Here is a 22,526-nt window from a genome sequence, read left to right on the forward strand (position 1 = left end):
GTTGTCTAATAATAAACCTGTGGGAGGAAGAATTCTAAGAGGGCTCCCATGTATCATCCACTCTTGTTGGGGGAGGTGGGAGGGATGGGACCTATGATTATATAGGGAAGTCACTCCCATGACTGAGGTATGTTATATGGCCAAGAGTAAAGGGATTCTGTAGACAAAAGATCCCAAATTATTTGATTCTCAGATCATCAAAAGAAAGATTATCGTGGGTGTTCTATTTAATTAGTTGAAAGTCCTTAAAAGAGAGACTAAACAGAGAGATTTTCCTGCTGGCCTTTCAGAAAGAAGTGGCCATGTTGTGAGAGGATCTTTGAGACAGCACCATGAGGAAAGGAAATTTGAGGGGCCTCTGGCAGCTAAGAAGAAAGGGAAGGAGGGTGGAAGTATTCCTAAAACCACAAGGGAGTGTTAACAACAACATAAGCTTTAAAGAAGAGCGGAAAGTAGCCCCAGTAAGAAATGCAGACCAGCTGACTCAGTGCAGCCTTGAGAGACCCAGAGCGAAAGATCCAGCTAAGCCATGGCTAGGCTCCTCACCATGGAAACTGGGAGAAAATAAATGTACATTGTTTTAAACTACAAAGTTTGTGGCAGTGTAATACACAGCATGGAAAATGCCAAAATGAAATAAGTGAATGAATCTAGATTACTGAATTCTAAACAAGTGACTCATCCTATCTATCAATCTTCATATAAAATGTCTTTATGAAGATTCTGTCTAGTTTGTTTTCATTCCCTGTACTTTAAATTAGTGGTCAGTCTTGTATCTCTTTTGTATAATCTGATTGACATCTTTTTCCCCATAAATATTGAGGATTTAAGTTTTCCTAACTTCTCATAGAATCATGACATTTCACTGGGAGGAAAGCTAATCAACTGGGCACAAGAAAATGCCACACTTTATGTGATTCTGTGCACACTTCTAAACTTCAAGATGAATGAGCTCTAATATGAAGTCTTCTTGAAAAATTTGAGTTGATATTTTAACAGTTTAATTGATTTGTACTCTTTTCTTAGAAACTCCATAAAATTCATTTATTCCTCAATGTAAGATATGATATGTTTGTTGCTCATCTTTAAAAAAAAAAAAAAAAAAAAAGAGTACCATTCTATGTCACACAAGTATCACAATCACTCTTCCTCACAAGATGTTACCAAAGAATGTTCCCTATCTAGTTAGTGGCAGACAAACAGGAACTCAGATCACCTGCCTCCACTAAATTCTGCTTCTATGCAAATTATATTTAACTAGAGGCCCAATACACGAAGATTCATGCAAGAATGGGCCTTCCTTCCCCTGGCTGCCAGCATCGCCTTCGCTCCAGCCAGAGCCACCTTTCCACCTTCCCACGTTGCCCAGAGGCCCAGAGCACCAGAGCAGCTGGGGCGGTGCAGAATGCCTGCCCCGCCCCCGGCCACTCGGCACCTGCATATGCAAATTAACCTGCCATCTTTTTGGGGTTAATTTCCATACTCACTCCTGATTGGCTGGTGGGCGTCATGAAGGTACAGTCAATTTGCATCTTACTCTTTTATTCGTGTAGATCAGTGCTTTCTATGTTATCATTGCTTTACATTAATTAACATTCTTAATTCTTGCAAAAACCTTATATGGTTTTATCAATGGGAAGATACATTTGCTCAAATTACCCAGCTAATAAATTATAAAGTTGAGCTTTGAACCCACACTTTAACCAACCAAGCAAGTTCTATGAGAGAATTAAGCCCTACTGTTCAAAAACACCCATTTTTAAGAATTAGATGCTCCTCCATGAACCATTTTTGAGAGAACTGGAAAAAAGAGTCACTCAAATCATTATCTGTATTCTGTGGTTCAAATGATGAAATCTGGTTGGAAAGGCTGAAGCCACCTCACAAACCAGGGGTCAGGAATGTCCAGCCCATGAAATCATTTGGTCTGGCCCTGCCAAGGCAACTGCAGGCAGGACTCGAAATTCAATAAATCTAGGAGCTTTTTTTCATAGCAACATAAATTTATATTAAACGAATCATAAATCTCCAAATGGCCCTTGGCAGAAAAAAAGGTTCCCCACCCCTATCATAAATGATCACCTTTTAGAATTCTAAGTACTTCCCACCATACCAAACTATGTACCTTGAATCCTCAGAACTTCCAGGACAGACTAGTATGGTTCTGGTTTTGCTCAAATGTCTACAACATGCTTACTAGCACCTTTGGGGAGCAAATGGAGCAATACGGTATCACTGTGGGGTTTGAAAGATATGAAAGAGAGTTATCACAAGACTCAAAGTGGGCAAAAAAATTAAAATTATAATCAGCAAGTAAAAATCCTATCCCAATGATTTATACATGACAGCTCTTCTAGATACTAAAAAGCATTTTCAGGTTTTATAATGTCTTCTAAATGTGTTCTACATACATATAACACATCTGAATTTGTGAGCATATTTCACTAGTGTTTTATAATATTTTCATGTCATATAAACTATCTATATATATATATAAAAGCCTAAGCAACCCTTTGACAGGTAACTATGACATGCACTGACCACCAGGGGGCAGATGCTCAATGCAAAGGCATGGAAACATGGAACAGACTGATGAATCTCAGAGGAAGGGCGAGGGGGAGGATGGGAAGAGATTAACCAAAGATCTTATATGCATACTAGAGGCCTGGTGCACGCATACATGCACCAGTGGAGTCCCTCAGCCTGGCCTGCGGGGTTCAGGCCGAATCCATGCACTGGGCCTCCAACATCCCCGAGGGGGTCCCAGATTGCTAGAGGGCGCAGACCAGGCTGAAGGACCCCACCAGTGCACAAATCCATGCACTGAGCCTCTAGTGTTTATATATTTAAAAATGTGCTGTATTACTATGTTATATAATATAATACAACACATATTTTATGTATTATTTTGGAATTAGGGTGGTGGTTGTAAAGGAAACAGAAAAGGAAAAAAATATATATATATATCCTGAGCAGTCTGTTGAGTCCAGGTTTTAGAACCCACACATATTATGAGTACAGAATCCCAGGGGCCAATGGACTTTACTTGTGGAAAAATCCAGAGTGGTAGAATCAAATCCAAGGCTTGCAAACCTCAAACCACCCCCCTGTCACAGTCATTTACACCCAGGGGCTCAGCTGTCATTTAGACACCACACAGACAGGTTGTGTCACATCTGATAACTTAAGGAGATAAATGGACCTCATCTAATTATCATGCATGGTTGGCTCTGTGATGAGTTACCATTCCCCTATGTTTATTTATTACCATTGAGTATTGATATAAATTTTAAACAATTACTCACTGGCAGACCTTGACACGATGTACATCAATCCCCTGGGAACTGAGCTACACATGCACAATAAAAATTTACCTCAGGAAAATTAATTGATTTCTACATTTATATTGACAGGAAAATCAGATGTGTTGAGAAACAACCAAGCTTAAATGTTTAATTTAGAGCTATGAGCATAGCCCCCATTGTGCCCATCCTTCTGCAGCTTCACATGGCCCATCGGTTTGTCTCTACTAACATTTTCACAAATGCAAATTTAATCCGATTCTAATAGCATGTCATACCAAAGACGGGACGGTATTTTTAAAGTGACTAACATCATAAGACTATTACACATTCTTCTCTGTGGCAAATGTCAAAAAGGCAGGTTCCTGGTACTTGAAAACTTACTGCTTTGATGGTTATTACCAAGTTGTACTCATTAGTCATTGGATTAATGTATAGTATCATCAAAATATCTCTTTCCTTCACGAATTGATTAAAAATGTGCAGCAGACATGTTAACTTTTTTATTTCTACAAAGTGTGTAAAAAGCTGACCTGCATTTATACCGAAAAGTGAAGGGGTGGGGTTAAATGAGTGTGGCTAATCATCAATTGGATGAAGCAAATGAAAACTGGCCTTTTCAGTATGCTCTGACTTCTGTATTGGTTGCTAAAAGTGCAACTGGTCTCAATTTTATTCTTCTGTGCTCTCCCAATTTGGAGAGTTGTCTGGAATCATTTCTATAAACACCATGGGCAGATCGCCTTAACTTTCAAACATTCTGACTCAAAGCTGAAGGCTCACATCTTTGTTTGATAATGACAGGTTATAACTTTTAAGAACAGACTCAACCTCCCATGGCACAGTTCTCATAGCACAGGTGCTGGCTGACATGTTAGATAAAACATAGAGTCCTTTATGGTTCTGCTTTCTCCATGGTCTCTTTTAGGGCACAGGTTGTCCTTAACCTAGAGACAAAACATTTCACTCTCTCAAGTTCACCATATAGAGTCCCCTCTTCGTGATTAAGGCCACAGAAGCTTTACAAAGAGATACTTTTAAGGCCTGAAAAGCATTCCTTTCCCCCCTCATTTCAGGTTTTCCTCATGGCCCAAATGATATATTAGCATACTAATCTAGCTCACTGAATCTTAGTCATCATTTCATGATTTTCTTGAAGGCAGAAAAAATCACATGTGATACAAATACTAAAGCCTGGTCATTAAACAGCCCTTCCAAGTTCCCCAAGCGTCTTCTCATTTGACCCTCATGGTATAACACTGTGATTCTGGATCTACTTAAAGTTATCCTTGTTCTGCAGATGGAGAAATTGAGACTTGGAGCTAGTTCTGCTCTATTTACATTGACTCCTTTCCCCTCAACCTCATTGCGGAGATATTCAGTCAGCCACAACTGGACCAGGTGAGGATTGGATGCTAACACATCAAAGCTCCTGCCACAGAAGGGCAGCAAAGTACAGCAGGTGAGTAATTAAACTGCTTGAGATCAAATTTTGCTCCGAAGAAAATTCATAAAAGTTCTTCATACTCTAAGTTTAACTTCCCTAATCTAGAAAACAAGGATAATAATACTTATCTCAGGGGACTAACTAACTAAAGTTGGATGGGTTCAAAAACATGCAGGGTATTAATTCACAGTGCCTGGCATACAGAAGGAGCTCAAAAATGTCAGAAAGCAATCTTATAATATGCAAAGAGAATGCTTAGCATTAGTGTCCATCCATTCTGCAGGTAGAGACATCAAAATTAGCTCAAGTAAACTGTGACTACCTATGGGAAAGAAAAGAGAGAAAAGTCACAGAAGAGAAAAATACAGAGCCCACCTAACGCTTCTCATCTCTTGTTGCAAACGACAGGGGTGATTTTTCCACACTGCACTGGTACAGATGAGATCGACATTGATTCATAGATGTGCTGCCATTTGTGATCCTAACCATTCATCAGTCATCCTGGAAGCTCAGGGAACTGCTGTGATGGCAGCTGCCAGTAATTTCCAGACCTTCAGGAGACCTGAGATGCCTCTTTAAGAGGTGACCAGGAATATGCTTTGCAGAAATATTCTGTGACTTGTTTCTTATTTTACCAAATTTTTCATTATGTTTTATTGACAAGGAACTGTTCCAATTCAAATCTCTTCCTTTTGCTACAGACTGAATATAGGGTGGTGGGATAGAATGTAGTAGTAAACCTCCCCTATCTGTCAAAAGAATAAATAAATAATGATAAACTGCCAAAACAGGAACTCTTTCCTCTTTCTGTTATTTCCTTTTCACGCATATTTCTTTCTGCCATAAGCACATATACTTATTAAGTCTGATAACATTTTGCAAAACTACATGGATTTTCAAGATAATGTCATCTAAAAAAAAAGAAGTGAACAAAAAAATAAAGACAAAAAAGGATCGAATGTGGCTGTGACCAAAGGGAATAGAGCTATGAACTGGAGTCTTATTACTACCAGGTAAAGAAAATTTCTAGTCTGTCCATCTCAAAACTTGAGCATTACTCATGTGTATGCATTACATTTCTGAACCAGGTCATTCCTCATTGAGAATGGAATATGTAATTTGAAACATTCCTCCAAAAACATCTCCAGTAAATTAAAAGTGCATCTATTCTATATCCCAAACATCTGCTTTAATTCTCAAGGCTGATTCATCTTTGAAAACTTACTTTGTAAAACACTATTTTTCTTCTTGATCCATTCCTCACCTGCCTGTCAGAAAATTCACCTATCAGTCATGCCCCCTCATCTCTTTCATCTCTCTGCCATTTGGTCTTCTCCCTCAGATATCCTCAAATCTCCCCTCTGGTAACACTTATTTAGTTGTCTCTACAACCTTCCCCAACCTCAGGAGCCATTTTCTAAGAACTACTTCTTCTTTATCCATGCTAACAGCAACTGGCCTGTTGCAATGTAATACTTCCTAATGAGATTTGACTAGGGCAGTGGTCGGCAAACCGCGGCTCGCAAGCCACATGCGGCTCTTTGGCCCCTTGAGTGTGGCTCTTCCACAAAATACCACAGCCTGGGCGAGTCTATTTTGAAGAAGTGGCATTAGAAGAAGTTTAAGTTTAAAAAATTTGGCTCTCAAAAGAAATTTCAATCGTTCTACTGTTAATATTTGGCTCTGTTGACTAATGAGTTTGCCGACCACTGGACTAGGGTATAAAGAAGTGCCCCAAGCTCTGGTTACTGGAGTCCTTTCTCCAAATCCCATCTCCTGATCACAGCTAAATGGGCTGTAGAAGGCCATATTCACAGTCAACATAGGAGGCTATGTTTGGACTAGAATTCTAGTTTCAAGCTAGTTCAAAGCTTTGACGAAGAAAATGTAAACTCTCACAGCTATTCAATTCAATGTCATGTGCACTGGAAAGCAGATAAAGCCAATTTGCAGGAAACAGAAAATGAAAAGTCAAAGAAAACCTGTAGACTGGAGCAAGGGATGAACCCGTTGGAAGTCCCACCCCATCTGCAGTTGTTGGCACATCCTTGACCTTGACTCCCATAATTGATCATCCAGCTCCACTATCACTGAGCAATATTTCCCTTTTTGGTTCAAGATAGTCCTATGGCTTTTTACCACTACTACTACTTGAAATCCCAAGCAGCCTAATATAACTCCTATTTTCAAACAAAGCAAAAGAGTGCCAAATTTCTTAAAGTCTCTTCCTCTGAACCCACTATACATCTCCCCCTTTCCTCACACTGTCAAATCTCTTGAAAGAACAATCTACATTCGCTACCTTTCTAGTCTCAGCTGCTACGAACTCCTAAGGCACTGAAATAGTGCTGCAGTCAGCAACACGCTGCTGAAACTGCTCTCATACCCTCATGGCCTGGTGACTTCCTTAAGGACTCATCCTTTCGGATCTCTCTGCAAAATGAAACTGTAGATCTGGGGTGGCGAACCTTTTTTCTGCCAAGGGTCATTTGGATATTTATAACATCATTCCTGGGCCATACAAAATTATCAACTTAAAAATTAGCCTGCTATATTTGGTCAAACATTTAATTAACTCACCCCGAATGCCTTGGCAGGGCCAGGCCAAATGATTCCTCCAGGCTTCTATGGCCCGAGGGTCAGATGTTCCCCACCCCTGCTGTACCTAGGTTCTTCTTTGGATACTCGCAATGTCTATCATAACAGATACTAAATAATATTTGCTAAATAGATGAATGAACCTTTTTTCTGACTTCAAAGACTGCACTCTGAATTTGTCTCCAAATCCCCTTTAGATACATATTTCTACAGAGACACTGCGAATCAAAATGGCCAAGTGAGCCCTTGACCTTCACTCCCCCCACCAACTTGGTCTTCCTCCTGTGCACTCTAATGTCCATCGTTCAGTGTAACATGACCTACCTGTTAGAGATCTTGGATTCTAGCTCTTCTCTCTTTCTGATTTCCCAAGTACCCAAACCATTTTACTTGCACATTATGTTCCATACCTGCTCTGCTTTCCCACGACCACTGTTCTTTTTCAGACCTTGGCCAGCTCTCACTCTGGGAATGCTGCCATGGTCTACTAGCTGCTCCTCTCATTGTCTCTGCCTCAAATATTGGTCTCTTTAATCCACCTTCTAGGTATTATAAGTCAAAGCCTATAACTTTTATTTTTAATTTAAAAACCCTGAGGATGAAGGCCAAATTTGAGTATGCAGAGCTGGGCTACCACAAATGTCCATGTGCTGTAAACAGTGCCCGTCTCCCTTCAGGTCATGTAGAAAGATGGTCCTGCATTTTATAATTCAGACTCTAACCAACAATCCAGTCCCACCAACATCTCTTCCTACCCAGGAGCCCCAGACCTAACACGGAACAGACCATGTTTATTCAACTGGATCATGTTTTGATGGGTCCCACTGCTTCCCAGTCACCTTGGAGTTGTGAATGTCTTCCTGTGGGACTCCCTTTCTCAGTTTGGATTCTCAGAATGTAGCTCAGTGTATTATATAATTTGAACTGAATAATAATTGCATTATTCATTGAATTAAATTGCATTTTATGTTAAAATATTTGAAGCAGGAGACATTAAAAGACAGCATAAATTAAAATTATTTTTTAATATGATGCATTATGTACTTTGAAGTCTAAATAATCTTCAATATAATACATAGATACCTACAGACCTGCAAGTTATTTAATTTCTTATAATCTAATGAAAAAAAATTACGAACAGAATTTCTTTCTTGATTATTAGCACTTTGGTTTTTAATATGTTATAGTAACACTTCTTATCCAATAAACCACTTCCCCAGGGTTTTATAAAAAATAAAAATGTTTAATTGCTTCTATTTTTTGAGACCTAGACAATTTTATTGTCTTTGGTTTGTTTCTAAGGTGAATTTCCATATATGAATATTTAAATATATAAAAGCTAATATTATGTTCAGTAAACAGCACTAGGAAAACCAAGCTCAAACGGGAAATGGGAAAAAAAAATAAGAAAAAAATTTAAATAACCAACTGCTGCCTTTAGCATCTTTAATTTTGTAATCCAAAGGCTCCTTTGTCTGCCCCACTTACACATGCATCATTCCTCATAGCATTTTTACCACACCTCCAGATCACTTTTTTAAACAGGAGACTTTCCGGGTTGCCTAAGCCCTTTTACTTTACTGACCCAGTGCTCACATCATTAATGCCTAACCATCCCTTTACGTAGCCTGACAGTAGGCACCTTTTACAGAGAACTATTTTATTTGCTCTTTCCCTCTTTTCCCTAATTATCCCCACAGTATGTGGGCAAATGTCAAACAAAACAATTGTCTAGACCTGTGGTCAGCAAACTGCAGCTCGCGAGCCACATGCGGCTCTTTGGCCCCTTGCGTGTGGCTCTTCCACAAAATACCACGGCCTGGGCGAGTCTATTTTGAAGAAGTGGCGTTAGAAGAAGTTTAAGTTTAAAAAATTTGGCTCTCAAAAGAAATTTCAATCGTTGTACTGTTGATATTTGGCTCTGTTGACTAATGAGTTTGCCGACCACTGGTCTAGACTGTTTGACAATTTTGGTGAAAGTTTTGATTATGTATTACAGATTTATCTGTGCATCAAAATTCCTCAACAGGTTCCTATAGAGAGAAATGTCTGGTGGTGAAAGGAAGTCCCTGAAGCAGTGAGAAAAGAATCAAGGGAGAAGGAGGACCTCAAATTGAGGTCTGATCACAGGTTACTTGGGGAAAAAAAACAAACCAAAAATTCCCCCAATAGATTCAATGTTATAGCGAATAATAAATTAATAGTAAATATGTATGTGCATGAAGGCGAGAACTAGCAATTAGTTATTTGAATAAAAGAATTCATAATTAGCCAGGAGACTATCACAACATTTTTAATTACTCAGAAAAAAAATGAACTTCAAATTGACAGTAAGATTATTCCCCAAATCTGAAGCATTTAAAATGGGCAACAACATTATTTGCATTACCATCATTTCTAGCTTAAGTAGTTCCACCATTTATGATATAGAATTTAAAATATATCCTAATTTTTTTTATCCCAGCAGAGGCATATGGTAAAAAAAAATCAGTAGAAGCAAATGTTAAAATAACATCTAGCCAGAAATATCCCACATTCATATTCAGATAGAACTTTAAATATTGCTTCATATATAACACCCTGATTCTGAATTACTGAAATTAACTGTAAAAGCGCACCACTTTGTTGAGGCCACAATGTCAATCTTTTCTTTGTTTGGAATCTTGTTAGAATCTGTACAAATGGCAAATTTTAAAGGAGCAATGATCATTTGACTCATTATTTTAGATTGCTAATGGTAGTTTATTCATGTGTATTAAAATACTCCAAAAGAAACCTGAAAGTTTATATTTTACAAATAAAACTAAAACATGGGCACATTTATCTTTCATTCCAAAAATATCATAATGCCAAATATCTTTAATTCTTACAAATTTTTAAGTATCCCATATGTAAATTGCAGAAATAAAATTGCTTAACATGCATAGACCTCTTAATATGTTCCCAGTATTCCATGTGCAATAGTTTCTTTCTCATGCTTGTTTTGTTTAAAAGATGGCAAAACTGCCCGGCTGGTGTGGCTCAGTGGTTGAGCGTCAGCCTATACACCAGAAAGTCACAGCTCGATTCCAGGCCAAAACATGTGCCAGGGTTGAGGGCTTGATCCCCAGTGTGGGGCATGCAGGAGGCAGACAATCAATGATTCTCTCTCATCACTGATGTTTCTATCTCTCTCTCCCTCTCCCTTTCTGAAATCAATAATAAAATATATATTTTTTAAATGGTGGCGAGACTATCTTTAGAATCATACTTCTTTTTAGTCATCATTATGTTAATAACATGTCACTATATGATCTGAGCATTTTCCAGTTGCTTTTGTATACAATATATTATTTTCTTTTCTTTACAAGTTATTCTAATGCTAGTGTTACAAAAATATTTTGAATGGCATTTAATCCCTAAAAACAGTTGTGGATTGGCAGAGATATTAAAGCATGGACATTTGTTAAAAAAACGTACCTTACTGAAGTTTTTCTACCCTAGCAAACCACTTGAAGTTTTAAAAAGATCCATACATGTGTGCGCGCGCACACACACATTCACACAGTGTCCCCCAAAAAATGTATAAACCCTAAAATGCAGTATTTATTAAAATACACTTCGTTTTCAAAATGAAATAGAATCTACAGCTATCAGCTGTTAAAGTGTATATACACTGCCCCATATATATATAAAACAGGTTGAGGCAAAAGTAGGTTTGCAATTGTATTTATTAATTATTGTATTATTTTCCATACCAACAATTGGAAACCTACTTTTGCCCCACCTTGAATATATTTGCACACACATAAAATATTATTAGAGTACTATAGTAATAAAACTAGACAATTTATCTAATTTTGCAATGTTAATATTTTGGACCTAGAAGGGAAAGATGGCAAATACAGTATTTTTCACAAAGTGCTACTATTTTTACCTCAAGTGACATTGAAGTCAAAACCCTCTTTCTTTCAACTCTGTAAACAATATGACACAACCATTTTTCTTTTTCGTGCACACAAAAGAAAAAAATGAACCATGTGTAAGCACTGTGGTTGGTTATCTCAGTATAGTTCCACGTACACTGGAAAACAACCATGTGAAAGGCTTGGGAACAGGTGTGGCACTAAGCAGATAATCCATGAAAAGGACTGGCTGACATAATATGCTATAGTGCCTGATGCACACTATCAGCCTTAAGTAAAGTGGAGTGGATGCAATAGAACAGAGTTCTTTCCCCATGGTAAGCAGCTCACACACTTTTTGAAATACTGTAACAGACAACTCTTTTATTACAAATGATGAAAGGTTGTCACTTTAAAGAGCAATAAAATGTTACTTCTTAGAAATACTGAAATTCTGATTTTTTTTCAAACTTCTAGATATATATGTTTATGTTAGAACTGATTATGTCCTTATATGTAAGTCACTGAAGGAAATCAATAAATTGGCAATTTGCCTAAAATATATTTTACTTTAACCATTTAAATCTCTAGTTTAAGTTTATAAACAGCTTGAAGACACATACAAAAAAATAAGATGTGAATTGAGAAAAACAGATTAATTCCTTGGAAATTTACATGTGTATTGAAAACCAATGATTAAAATTATTTTTAAAGTTCCTAAATGCACTGTTATTTCTTATGAATATATACTGTAAATATAAATACTAAATTTGAATTCATAATTTGCACACATTATTTAGGTTTTTGCAAAATCTTACCATGTGTAACACTATGTTATTTTTATCAATACTGGAGAAATAAAAGAAAGGTATCTATGCAGCGAGGTTTCTTTGAAGAAAGAGTGGTAAATTTTTTATATTTTCCAAAATGAACAGTTTGCTTCAGATTCCGATTTAAATGTACTTATTTAATTAATGAAATCCATAAAAAAATAAAGGCACATTTTATCTCCTTGTTATAAACTATAATAAGTTATGCCTTTGTATATTTCTAAAAAAAATTTGGTTTATATCCATTTCTGTCAACCTAATGCTCATCCAAATGCCAATCCAAATAGCTACACATACACCTATGTGTAAACATTAATAAATTTAACATCATGTTACTACTTATTTGAAAAAGTATATCTACTGCTGCATATTTTAAACACACACCTGTGAAGTAATAAATGTCATGTGCTTAAGCTGATGAGAACAAATTAAAGGTCTAACATAGTGATTTATTGATGTTCATAGTTTTAAGGTTTTATTTTACATTTAATATTTTATCTCATTTTATCAAGGACACATTTTCTTGTATACATGATATGTGAAAAGAGATTGCTAAGCCCTAATGAGAATAATTGTCACTTCTAACACATAGCAAAGATACCCATTCCAAGTCATACCCATTCCAATGACAGAAAAAAAAATTTTCTACAGCCTTTAAGCTTAAATTTGTCTAGTAACAGAAATATATATATACCTATATTTCATGTAGACACCTGTAATTTATCCCATTATACAGTTTATATTAAAACCACCACATACCAATGGTCTCTCAGCCAATTATTCTTGACTGATTGGCATTTTGATATGACTGAGATAAAAGTTTAACATGAGTAGTTAGAACTACAATGTTTAAAAAAAAACTGGATTTATAAATAGGTTCTAAAATTAAGAGGGGCAGGTTTAAATTAACATTACAATACTGGCTTCCATACATATTACCCTGAGTTTTAAAATAGAAGTGTTTTCACATATGAGTCCAGAAATTATTTCTAGAAGAAGTGAGAGCTCCCTTTTTGAAAACTGTATTTTAAACTACCAATATAACGTGCATTTTAACATGAAAATACTGTATTTTCCATTTACATATAAACCAATATGCATGAGGTGGTTGCTACCATATGGCATATATATGTTTCATACCTTATTGAGACAATCATTTCCACAAGGAAAATCTAAGCTAGCAAAGAATTGTATCAAAATTTCTTTGTCTTAAAAAAAAAGTTATTTTAGTATTAACACTTAGAACAGTTTACTACTTTAATCCAGAAGAATCTGCTATGAGAATGTATGAGAAAGCAGAGCAGAAAATTAAAGCTACTTAGAATATTTTTTGTTTTATTATAATAAAACTTAAGCTCTTAATATTATAAACACTCTAAAAAAACACTTTGTGAATTACTAGCTCAAATTGAGGCCCCACTCCAGTAAGTGCATAATTAATTTTACAGTATGTTGATGGCATCCTTTTCTGATAATCAAAACTTCTCATGTTACCTTTTCTCTGAAAAGTAAAATTGTCAAAAAAATATTTACTAAAGATTTACTAATGAGAAACTTACACATAGAAGCATAATAATGTGCCTTTAGTGAATGCTATCATCTTTGTGTGCAGTTTTTATAAACTTGAAATTTTTCCCAAAGATTTGAGATTTTTCCTGATCTCAACATTTCATATGATTTTTCTTTCAAGAAAAGCAAATGGCATCACATCTTGATGAAAATAACGAAGCAATTTAAAAAAAAATTTTAATTTATTCAGAAATCTAACATGAAGTACAGATGTTAATTATCATTTGTCCCCTCCTCAGAAGATGGTGTTACTAACTTTCCAAATAAATAATTGAAGATGCAGAGTCTTACAAAAATATTGTTAATATTATCTATATGGTACTGGCTTAGACCCACAAAATCTTTTACTAAGCTTTTATTTCATGAAATTATATCTCATATAATTTGAAGACATCTTAAATTTCCATTGTTAAAAAATAAATTTCAGATATTTTAAAAAAATTGTTTTCCTAATTCCTATTTTTGCCCACTATTTTCTTTCTTGTCTCTAATAAATTTCTGACCAAGAAAACTGAGTTATTTTAATTTTAGGACATCATTTATGAAAGCTGTACTTACAATAAGGATTTTTACATTAATATTTTACCATGTCACATTCAAGAATAAAAGGTTGTAGTTTGTTGGAGTTTAAAGTCACAGTTTTCCCCAATGGTGTGATGATGCATAACCTCCGAATGATAGAAATAATGATAAATTGTCAGTTAAAAATAAGACTAAAAATGTGTAAACTAAGCACACGGACTCCTTTTATTTGACACAAAATGCAAGTGAGTCACTGGAGTTCTTGCTGTATAGGCCAAGCTAGAAAGAGTAAAAAAATAGTATAGTAAATAATTTTGAAGTATCTTTAGGGTAATCCTTCCTATCTTTATGTTTTAAAATATCTGCTTGGAACATGCTGCCAGTTAAATGAAGGTCTACAGATGGCATTTACCCTTTTGCTTCATAACAAAAACAGGATCTGCAATCATTTTTATGGAAGATTATCTAAAAAGGAACATGACTGTAAATCAATGACAAAAATATTAGACACTTTCCTTCTCTGGGTTAGAATGTGCATCACTCAGATGCTTGCACTGGCACCTAATGTCATAAATACTTTAAGCTGAATCTAATAGCTGTAGGGTTTCAACTGGTAAAGATTCACAGTTAGTATCCGCCAAAAACTATAGTATTCAGCACTCGGTCAACGAAAAGACAGCAAATAATTCCCTACATCATAAATACCGGGAAGGCTACCTTGGGCTTTGTTTTTGTTATGTAGAATGCATTAAAATGACTCATCCACTTAAGATTACCTACTCTCAGAAGCTTTAAAGTAGCTCCAAGAACTAAAATAAATGCTTTCCCAGAATGCCTGATAGGCTATTCAGCGCATTTAAAAGTATGTATGTGTATTTATGTGCCACTGACTTTGATTGCTTTTTTCAGCCTAAAAGAGAGGAGAGAATTATTTTTCATTCCCGTCCTGCCGTGTGACTACATGGCTACCTTTAAACACTCTATTTCCAGAAAAGCAGAGAGAGAGGTCGTGTGTGTGTGTGTGTGTGTGTGTGTGTGTGTGTGTGTGTGTGTAAGTTATTTTAGAATCTTGAAAATAAGAGAAAAATTGCAGGAGACTCTGGTAAGGCTCAGTTCCTTCCCCCAAAGAATAGGTTCAATTCATTCTAAGAACAGGAACCGCAAGTCTTCCGGCAATTAGATGCTTCCAAGAAAGGGTGGTCCCAGTACCTGCAAGACCCCTGGGTGGACGGCGCTCTGCGGCGGGGAGCGGGCACCCTTCACATCAGAAAGGCTGCCGAGTGCGCCCAGAGACTGAGGACCTAAAGGAGTCTGGACACCAGAGCAAGCAGAGAGCATCCAGAGGCCAAGTGCGGGACAATCCAGGCCACCCTGCCAAGCCTGGACTTACCTGTTTGTAAAACGCCCAGCCACAGCACAACTTTTCATTAGACCGCGTCCTGATGAGGGCGGCTAAGTGGCTGGAAACTTTCTTCCCCCCGAGAAACGTGTGCCTATAAACTCTTTGAGTCTAAGGGATCCTGAGGGTGGGCTGAGGCGCCGCGAGTCCTCGGCAGATGTTGCCCGGGACCGCGGCCACGGCGTCCAGCCCCTCGGACGCTCGCTCGCTCGGGCTGGGAGCACATCCCTGCGGCAAGCGGCGCGCTCCTCCCGCTCGGCCTCTCCGGATCCAGGCGGACTCGCTCCCCACCCCCATGGGCAGGAAAACCCCGCGATTCGGGAGCGGAGTCGGGCGCCCAGCTCCAGCGGCACCCCCGGCCGGCACTCGCAGCCCTGCCCTGCCCGGCGACTTACGTGATGGCCGAAGGGAATGGCTCCTCCGACGAGAGGCGGATCAGCCAAGATTGGAAAAGTGTCAGAGTCAAGACCAGCAGGCAGCCAGCAGCCATCTTCGTGATCGAAGATCAATCCCGCCTCCCTCCCCAGCCCGGGAAGGAAGGAGCGGTGCTGGGAAGGCCGGCAGGAGAAGGGGCGCTCTCTGCCCGGATCGCGGAGGTCCGAGGGCTGGCGCGCCCGGCCGGGGCGCGGACGCGCTGGAGGGCAGGGGCGCGGCGGGGCGCGGCGCGGGGAAGGGGCGGCGGCGGGCGGACCCTCGAGCTCGCGTCGGCGGCTCAGCGTCGCGGCTGCCTCGCCTCCGCCGCCATCAAGGGCGACTTTGGAAACAGACCTGGGCGAGCCTGCCAGCGCCCGCGCACTCTCACTATCTCTTTCCCTCTCGGTTTCTTCCCTGATTTATTCCCCTGATGGCCCAGGGGAAGGAGGCGGGGGCGGGGCGGGGGCGGAGGAGGGGTGGCGGCTCCGGGGAGGGGTGCAGGGGTGGATGTCGGAATGGGGGGATGGCAGGCGGAGAGACTTGTGGCAGGGAGAGGCTCCGTCTGGCTTCTCCCAACGAGTGGAAGGGAGGTGGCTGGGGGTGGGCAGAGGGAGGGCTGGGCGTCAGAGCGATCGGGCGGGGACGGGCCGGAGCAGCCCTCCTTACAAGGCAGAGAGGAACTCCTAAAGTCGGCGCCCGCCCGCTCCCGCCGCCCGGCGAGCGGAGGAAGAGCGGACCCAGCCCCGCGGGGCTCCCCCGGGACAGCCAGCCGCCCGGCGGGCATCAGGCTGCTGAGGCTCCAGCCCGGGACTTGGCCTGCGTCTTCGGGGGTTATTTTTGCACAGGCAGGCTGCGTTCCCCCAGCCTCTCCCCCAGTGTAGAATCCACTGCCTGCCTGGGAATCGTGGGGAAGTGATTTGACAACAAATGCAGGAGGGGTTTGTATTTGCATTGTAAAGCCCCGCTTTGGGCTCTGCCAGGTGGCACTATTTATTTGCCCGGCAGTGCCAGAAGCTAGAGCCTCTGGCGTAGCTGAATGCCATTTGTGCCAGCGGTCCCACCCCAGGTATGGCTCACCTGGCGAGGACAGCCTCTGGGCCCTGGCTGAAGAGCTTCAGAGAAGCACCTGATGCTGTAAAATCTTCCCAGCCCTGCCATTCCATGGGACAGCGGAGTGGAGGGATGAATTCTCCGACCTGGGAGGAGAGAACTGCGAAAGGGGCTTTGTACCATTCTGGTGAGACTATTCCAGAAGGTTTCGCATGCCCTGCTTTGGCCACTGGTCTGCCTTGCCTGCAGGGTGAGTTCACTTTGGCAATGTGAAGGCACCAGAAGGGTAGCAATTTGAGAAAAGAGCCTGAAATGTGGAGGGGAATTATGGGAGGAGGAGAAAGCTAAGGAAGGCAAGACAGAACCAGTTTTCACCTCCACCCCCAGCAGCAGCAGTGGTAAGGCATGCTCAGGCCTCCTCATAGGAAGAACAGAATGGTCTTGGATTAGGCCTCCCTCTCCCAACCGCACAGGCCTCTTCAGGAGGGAACTGGTATGCCAGGAGTGGAAAAATGTCCTTGAACATCTTAAATTCATAAGCTCCCTGTGATAGCGTATTAGAGCACGTCTGACATGAAGCGTGGAGAGCGTGATGCCAGATGACCAAAAAATGACCATCCTGCATATACGTCAAAGCCATAATTATGAGGTGGCTGTAAAATTTTAATTAGCCCTTCTTTAGTTTCAGGGGGCGCTTATGAAAGACCCTTACATACTCGGACTTTATGTTCCAGCTCTCTGAAGGCAACATCCCAAAACAGAGAAGACATACTACTACTACTTATTAGCAAAAGATAGAAAGTGTGTGATTTTAAGATTCTTGACCCAGTGATGTTTTCTTCCTCCCCTTACCTCTCCTTTGTGGTGCCTTATTTGTTTTTGTATTCTCTACATCTCTTTATTGCTCTTTGTTTCTCTCTTCCTACTCTGAGAGGCCTCACAAAAGGCACCCCACCGGGACTTAACTTTGTTTTATGCTAAGCATGGAGTGTAGCAGCAGGAGCTAGCAAACAGATGAAGTGAGATGTAATGCGATTGAGAAACAGAGCTCGGGAAGGATATTTTATATAACTGAAGATAGCTTTCCACTCCAAAATTAGATAAGCAAATAGTCAAGTCCATCATTTATTTTCCAGTTTTCAGTGATGCAAAAGCAGATTTTCTTCCCCCGCATGGGGATTACAAATAGCAGAATTAGACGCCCATTATTGTCTACGTGATGTGTTGGTATCATAATAGCCTCACTACATAAAAATATTTGTATAATGTATTCTGTCAATGATTTCAATAAAGCCCTCAGAGTTCCTACCAAGGTATACCATTTCCAATTTTATATCTTTAAAAGAAAGAGCTTAAGGAATAAAAAAAAATGTAATAAACTTCGAGAGAAGGTAAGTTAGCCTTCATTATTAACATGGTTGGCCTTTGAGCCAAATCTCAATTTTTTTTTGGATCACTCTGATGAAACACTGTTTTCTAATATCTGAAGCTGTTGAAGAAAGATATTGCTTCTACAATTCTTTCTGAAAGGGTTGGTTATCAACTGTAAGGCTAAATCACTGCTCAGTGCTCTGTTGTAAGGTTTGCTATTTATGGTTTTTTATCTACCTAAACCTTTTTAATGAGGATATCCATAATGTGGATTTTATTTCTAATGTGCAATAGTTAAAACATGACCATTTCCACAATATTATGTGCCTATTGGATTAGCCATAGCCATCGACAATGCATTGTTTCACCTCAGTTCTGTTATTTTAGAAAATTTCCCACAAAATCAGATCTCATCCCATTAATTTTAATAAAATTTTGCTAAAATCATCAAAATTTGCCATTCAAGGTAACCTGTTTACAAACCATAAGGACTGATAATAAAACTTGTCTTATGGGCTATAAATGAGCAAGAAGTCAGAAATCAATACCTACCATTCACTTAAGAGGGAATTTTCTAATAAGAAAGTAGACTAATGAAGAGTTGTAGATATTTATGTTTAATCACTTCTAGAAGAAAGCTTAAAGAAGATAAGTTCATGCAAAGCAGTGATTTTTACTCCCTGTTTATTTGATTTATTGGGTTGACACTGGTTAACAAAATTATGTGGGTTTTAGGTGCACAATTCTACAACACATCATCTGTACACTCTATTGTGTGCTCACGGTCCCAGTTAAATCTCCATAAGCAGTGACTTTTATAACAAATTTATGATTTGTAACTTGTGGCTAACTCTCAGTTGTTATTATATGTAAATATTTAATTTGTTCATATATATTTTATTTTTATTAAAAATGAACAAAGAACAATATGCACCTTGTAACCACGAAACGTTCACTTTTACTCCCTTTTTTAGGTTATAGTATACATAGTGGTAGCATAAAACTCTACTGGTTGTATATTTGTTTGTATGGATGAGCATGTTTTCCTGGATTTTTTTCAGTAAATCAAATCTAATTTATTCAACATTTTGACTATGTAATAGGACAAATAACCTAATTAAAATATTTTTAATTCTATCTCTCTCTCTCTCTCTCTCTCTCTCTCTCTCTCTCTCTCTCTCTCTCTCTCTCAACTGTACATATACAAATACTAGAAGAGAAAATAATTCCCCATGGCCAAAATAACGTAAAAGGCAATAATTAATTTTCTAGGTTTTGCTTTTTGGCATATCTTAAGTAATGTAAGGAGAAAACCAGAACAATGGGCCTTATTTGTGTATATGCAGATAGGGGGATATGACCTGTCTCTGAGATAAAGGGACACTGTAAGAGCCATAATCGAAAATGCCTGTGACTTGAGGTGATATCATGCTTCTATGCACACACAGATATGTTCCAGAGAAAGCCAAAGTTAAACAAAAATGGACAGAAAGCTTCAACTATCTATGTCCTTGGGGAATCTTTTCAGAAGATGGGAGTAAGAAAGAAAGCAACTCAGAAGTAATCAATTCCCAGGAGAATGAATGGTGAAGGGAGTGTGTAATGGTTTTTAAGGCAGCATTAGCCTCCAGTGTTTTTAAACTAAAGCAGCACACACAGGCCATCATAGAAAGCAACAATGAAAAGACACTGTCTTAGATAAGGAAACATGGTCAAATACTTCGTACAAACAAGACAAACATTTAGAACAAATTTTTCTTTGGTCAGAATAATACAGCTATTGACAGATATTGCATTAAACTTCTTATTGTTGTTAATACTCCCCTGAAGATATTTTTTCCATTGATTTTTAGAGAGAGTGAAAGGGAGGAGAAGAAACGGAGAGAGAAACATCATTGTGAGAGAGAGACAGCGATTGGTTGCCTCCCACAGGAGGCCCCACCAGGACCAGGTATCAAACCTGCAACAGAGGTACATGCCTTTAACTGGAATCGAACCCGGGACCCTTCAGTCCACAGGCTGATGCTCTATCCACTGAGTCAAACTGGCTATGTTTGCATTAAACTTTTGACAAAAAAAATATTCTTTTTCTAAATGGACACAGAAGCATTCAACAAGTACTTATTAGAAGTTTATTATTTGCCCATCAGAATCTGAAATTGACAAACTTCTGCTAACTTAGGGATTTAGAAATATTAGCTATTATATTAAATACCATAATATCTTCAACCTATCAATAGCTTTTATGCTGTTCTATTTTTAAATCTCTGCTAATCATAAAACTTTTTATTTATCCCTTTCTCTTGTTTTATTTTTGCTCTTTCTACCTTCCTCCACCATTAAACACAAGCACATCTCAGAAAAAATTAGCACCTACATCATGAATTCCCATTTAAAAAAACAACTCTATTAGACTCTAAAATCTAAATTTTATTATATGATCCTTCTTCACTCCATAAATAAAGCTGGAGTTTTTATGTTTTTTTTATTCCTCACCCCAGGATATATTTTTCATTGATTCTAGAAAAAGAGAAACATCCATGTGAGAGAGAAACATTGATTGGGTTGCCTCGTGCATGCACCCCAACTGGGTATCGTGCCCCAACTGGGTATTGCACCCCCAACTGGGTATTGCACCCCCAACCTGACAGGGAATTGAACTCATGACCCTTTGGTGCAAGGGACAATGCTCTAACCACTGAGAAAACCACACCAGCCATGGCAAGGCTGGAGTTTTGTTGTTGTTTTTTGAACTGTAAGTTATAGCACACTATATGGAATCCATTTATTTAGACCTAATAGACAAAGGGAAGTACAGAATTCAGTTACTTATCCAAGTAATTACTGGCAGCAAAAATGCAATGGGATATGGTTAATAATGGGTAAATAGTAACATTTGAAAAGACAAAAACTAATACCTATTGGCACTCCTACAGTTCTTTTAATTATGTAAATGCAACCTTCCATGAGAGAGAAAAAATATCATTTGTTGATACTATTCTTCTTTTTTTATTATTGATTTTAGAGAGAGGCAGGGAGAGGGACAGAGATAGAAACATAGATGAAATTGATAGGCTGCCTCCTGCACACCACCTACTGTCTTCTGATAGTAGATATTTTCATATACATTAAATGCAATAAAACACCATTATGACCTAGCATATTTCTGTAAGAATTTGGATATGTTATGGATCAAATATACCTGCTATGGATCAAATATTTATATAAGTATAGATATTATCTAAATTAATCTGTTATATGAGTGTTTATAGAAGCACCTCAAAAGGGTATTGCTAGGAGTTTCTCCCTCTACAGTAATGAGGTAGGGAAAAACAGAAGAAAAATAATTTTATTTTTGTAGCCACACATTTCAGAATTATATGATTAAAATACCTACTATTATTGCAAAAGAGACTTGATTATCTGGATAGATGAGTAAATTTAAGAGTTAAAATCCTACAGTCCATTGATAGGTGACAATACTATCTTTATTCTATTTACCTATCACATTGGCAATATAAACTTAAAAGTTTGGTATTAAGAAACTTTTGAAAATCAATATACATCAATTTTTTAATATCAAAGATGAAGGGAGAGGTAGAGAGGGATAGAAACATCAATGATGAGATAGAATCATTGATTGCTGCCTCCTGCATGCCTCCTACTTGGTTTCAAGCCCACACCCTGGCATGTACCCTGACTAGGAATCAAAATTGACATTCTGGTTCATAGGTCTATGCCAAACCACTGAGCAACACTGGCCAAGCCTTCAAATATTTTAAAGTATTATTTTTAATCCTCACCAGAGGATATGTTTTTATTGACTTTTTAGAGGGGGAGGAAAGGGATGGGGGAGAGAGAAAGAGAAAAAGAAAACATCGATGTAAGAGAGAAATATTATCAGTTGGCTTTTGTATGCCCTCAACCAGGGATTAAATCTGCACTCTGTGTATGTGCCCTGACCAGGAATCAAACCAGTAACCTTTCAGTGTTCAGGAGGACACCCCAACCAACATCAATGATGAGAGAGGATCATTGGTCAACTGCCTCCTTTGCACCTCACACTGGGAATCAAGCCCGCAACCCAGGTATATGCCCTGACAAGGAATCGAACTGTGACCTCCTGGTTGACACTCAACC

General features: G+C 38.7%; 1 protein-coding gene across 4 annotated transcripts in view; it reads right to left on the reverse strand.

The window, feature by feature from the left end:
* Positions 1-16,535, reverse strand: part of CACNA2D1 (calcium voltage-gated channel auxiliary subunit alpha2delta 1) — a 393,063-nt gene extending 376,528 nt beyond the window's left edge. For all 4 annotated transcript variants that reach the window (XM_080665796.1, XM_080665795.1, XM_080665798.1 and 1 more), the window contains exon 1: positions 15,947-16,535. In XM_080665796.1, the coding sequence (XP_080521922.1) occupies positions 15,947-16,041 (95 nt within the window). In that variant the 5' untranslated portion in view covers positions 16,042-16,535. The remainder of the gene's footprint in view (positions 1-15,946) is intronic.
* Between the last annotated feature and the right edge of the window lie 5,991 nt (positions 16,536-22,526).

This window comes from Plecotus auritus, assembly GCF_963455305.1.
Source record: "Plecotus auritus genome assembly, chromosome: 4".
Lineage (NCBI taxonomy): Eukaryota > Metazoa > Chordata > Mammalia > Chiroptera > Vespertilionidae > Plecotus > Plecotus auritus.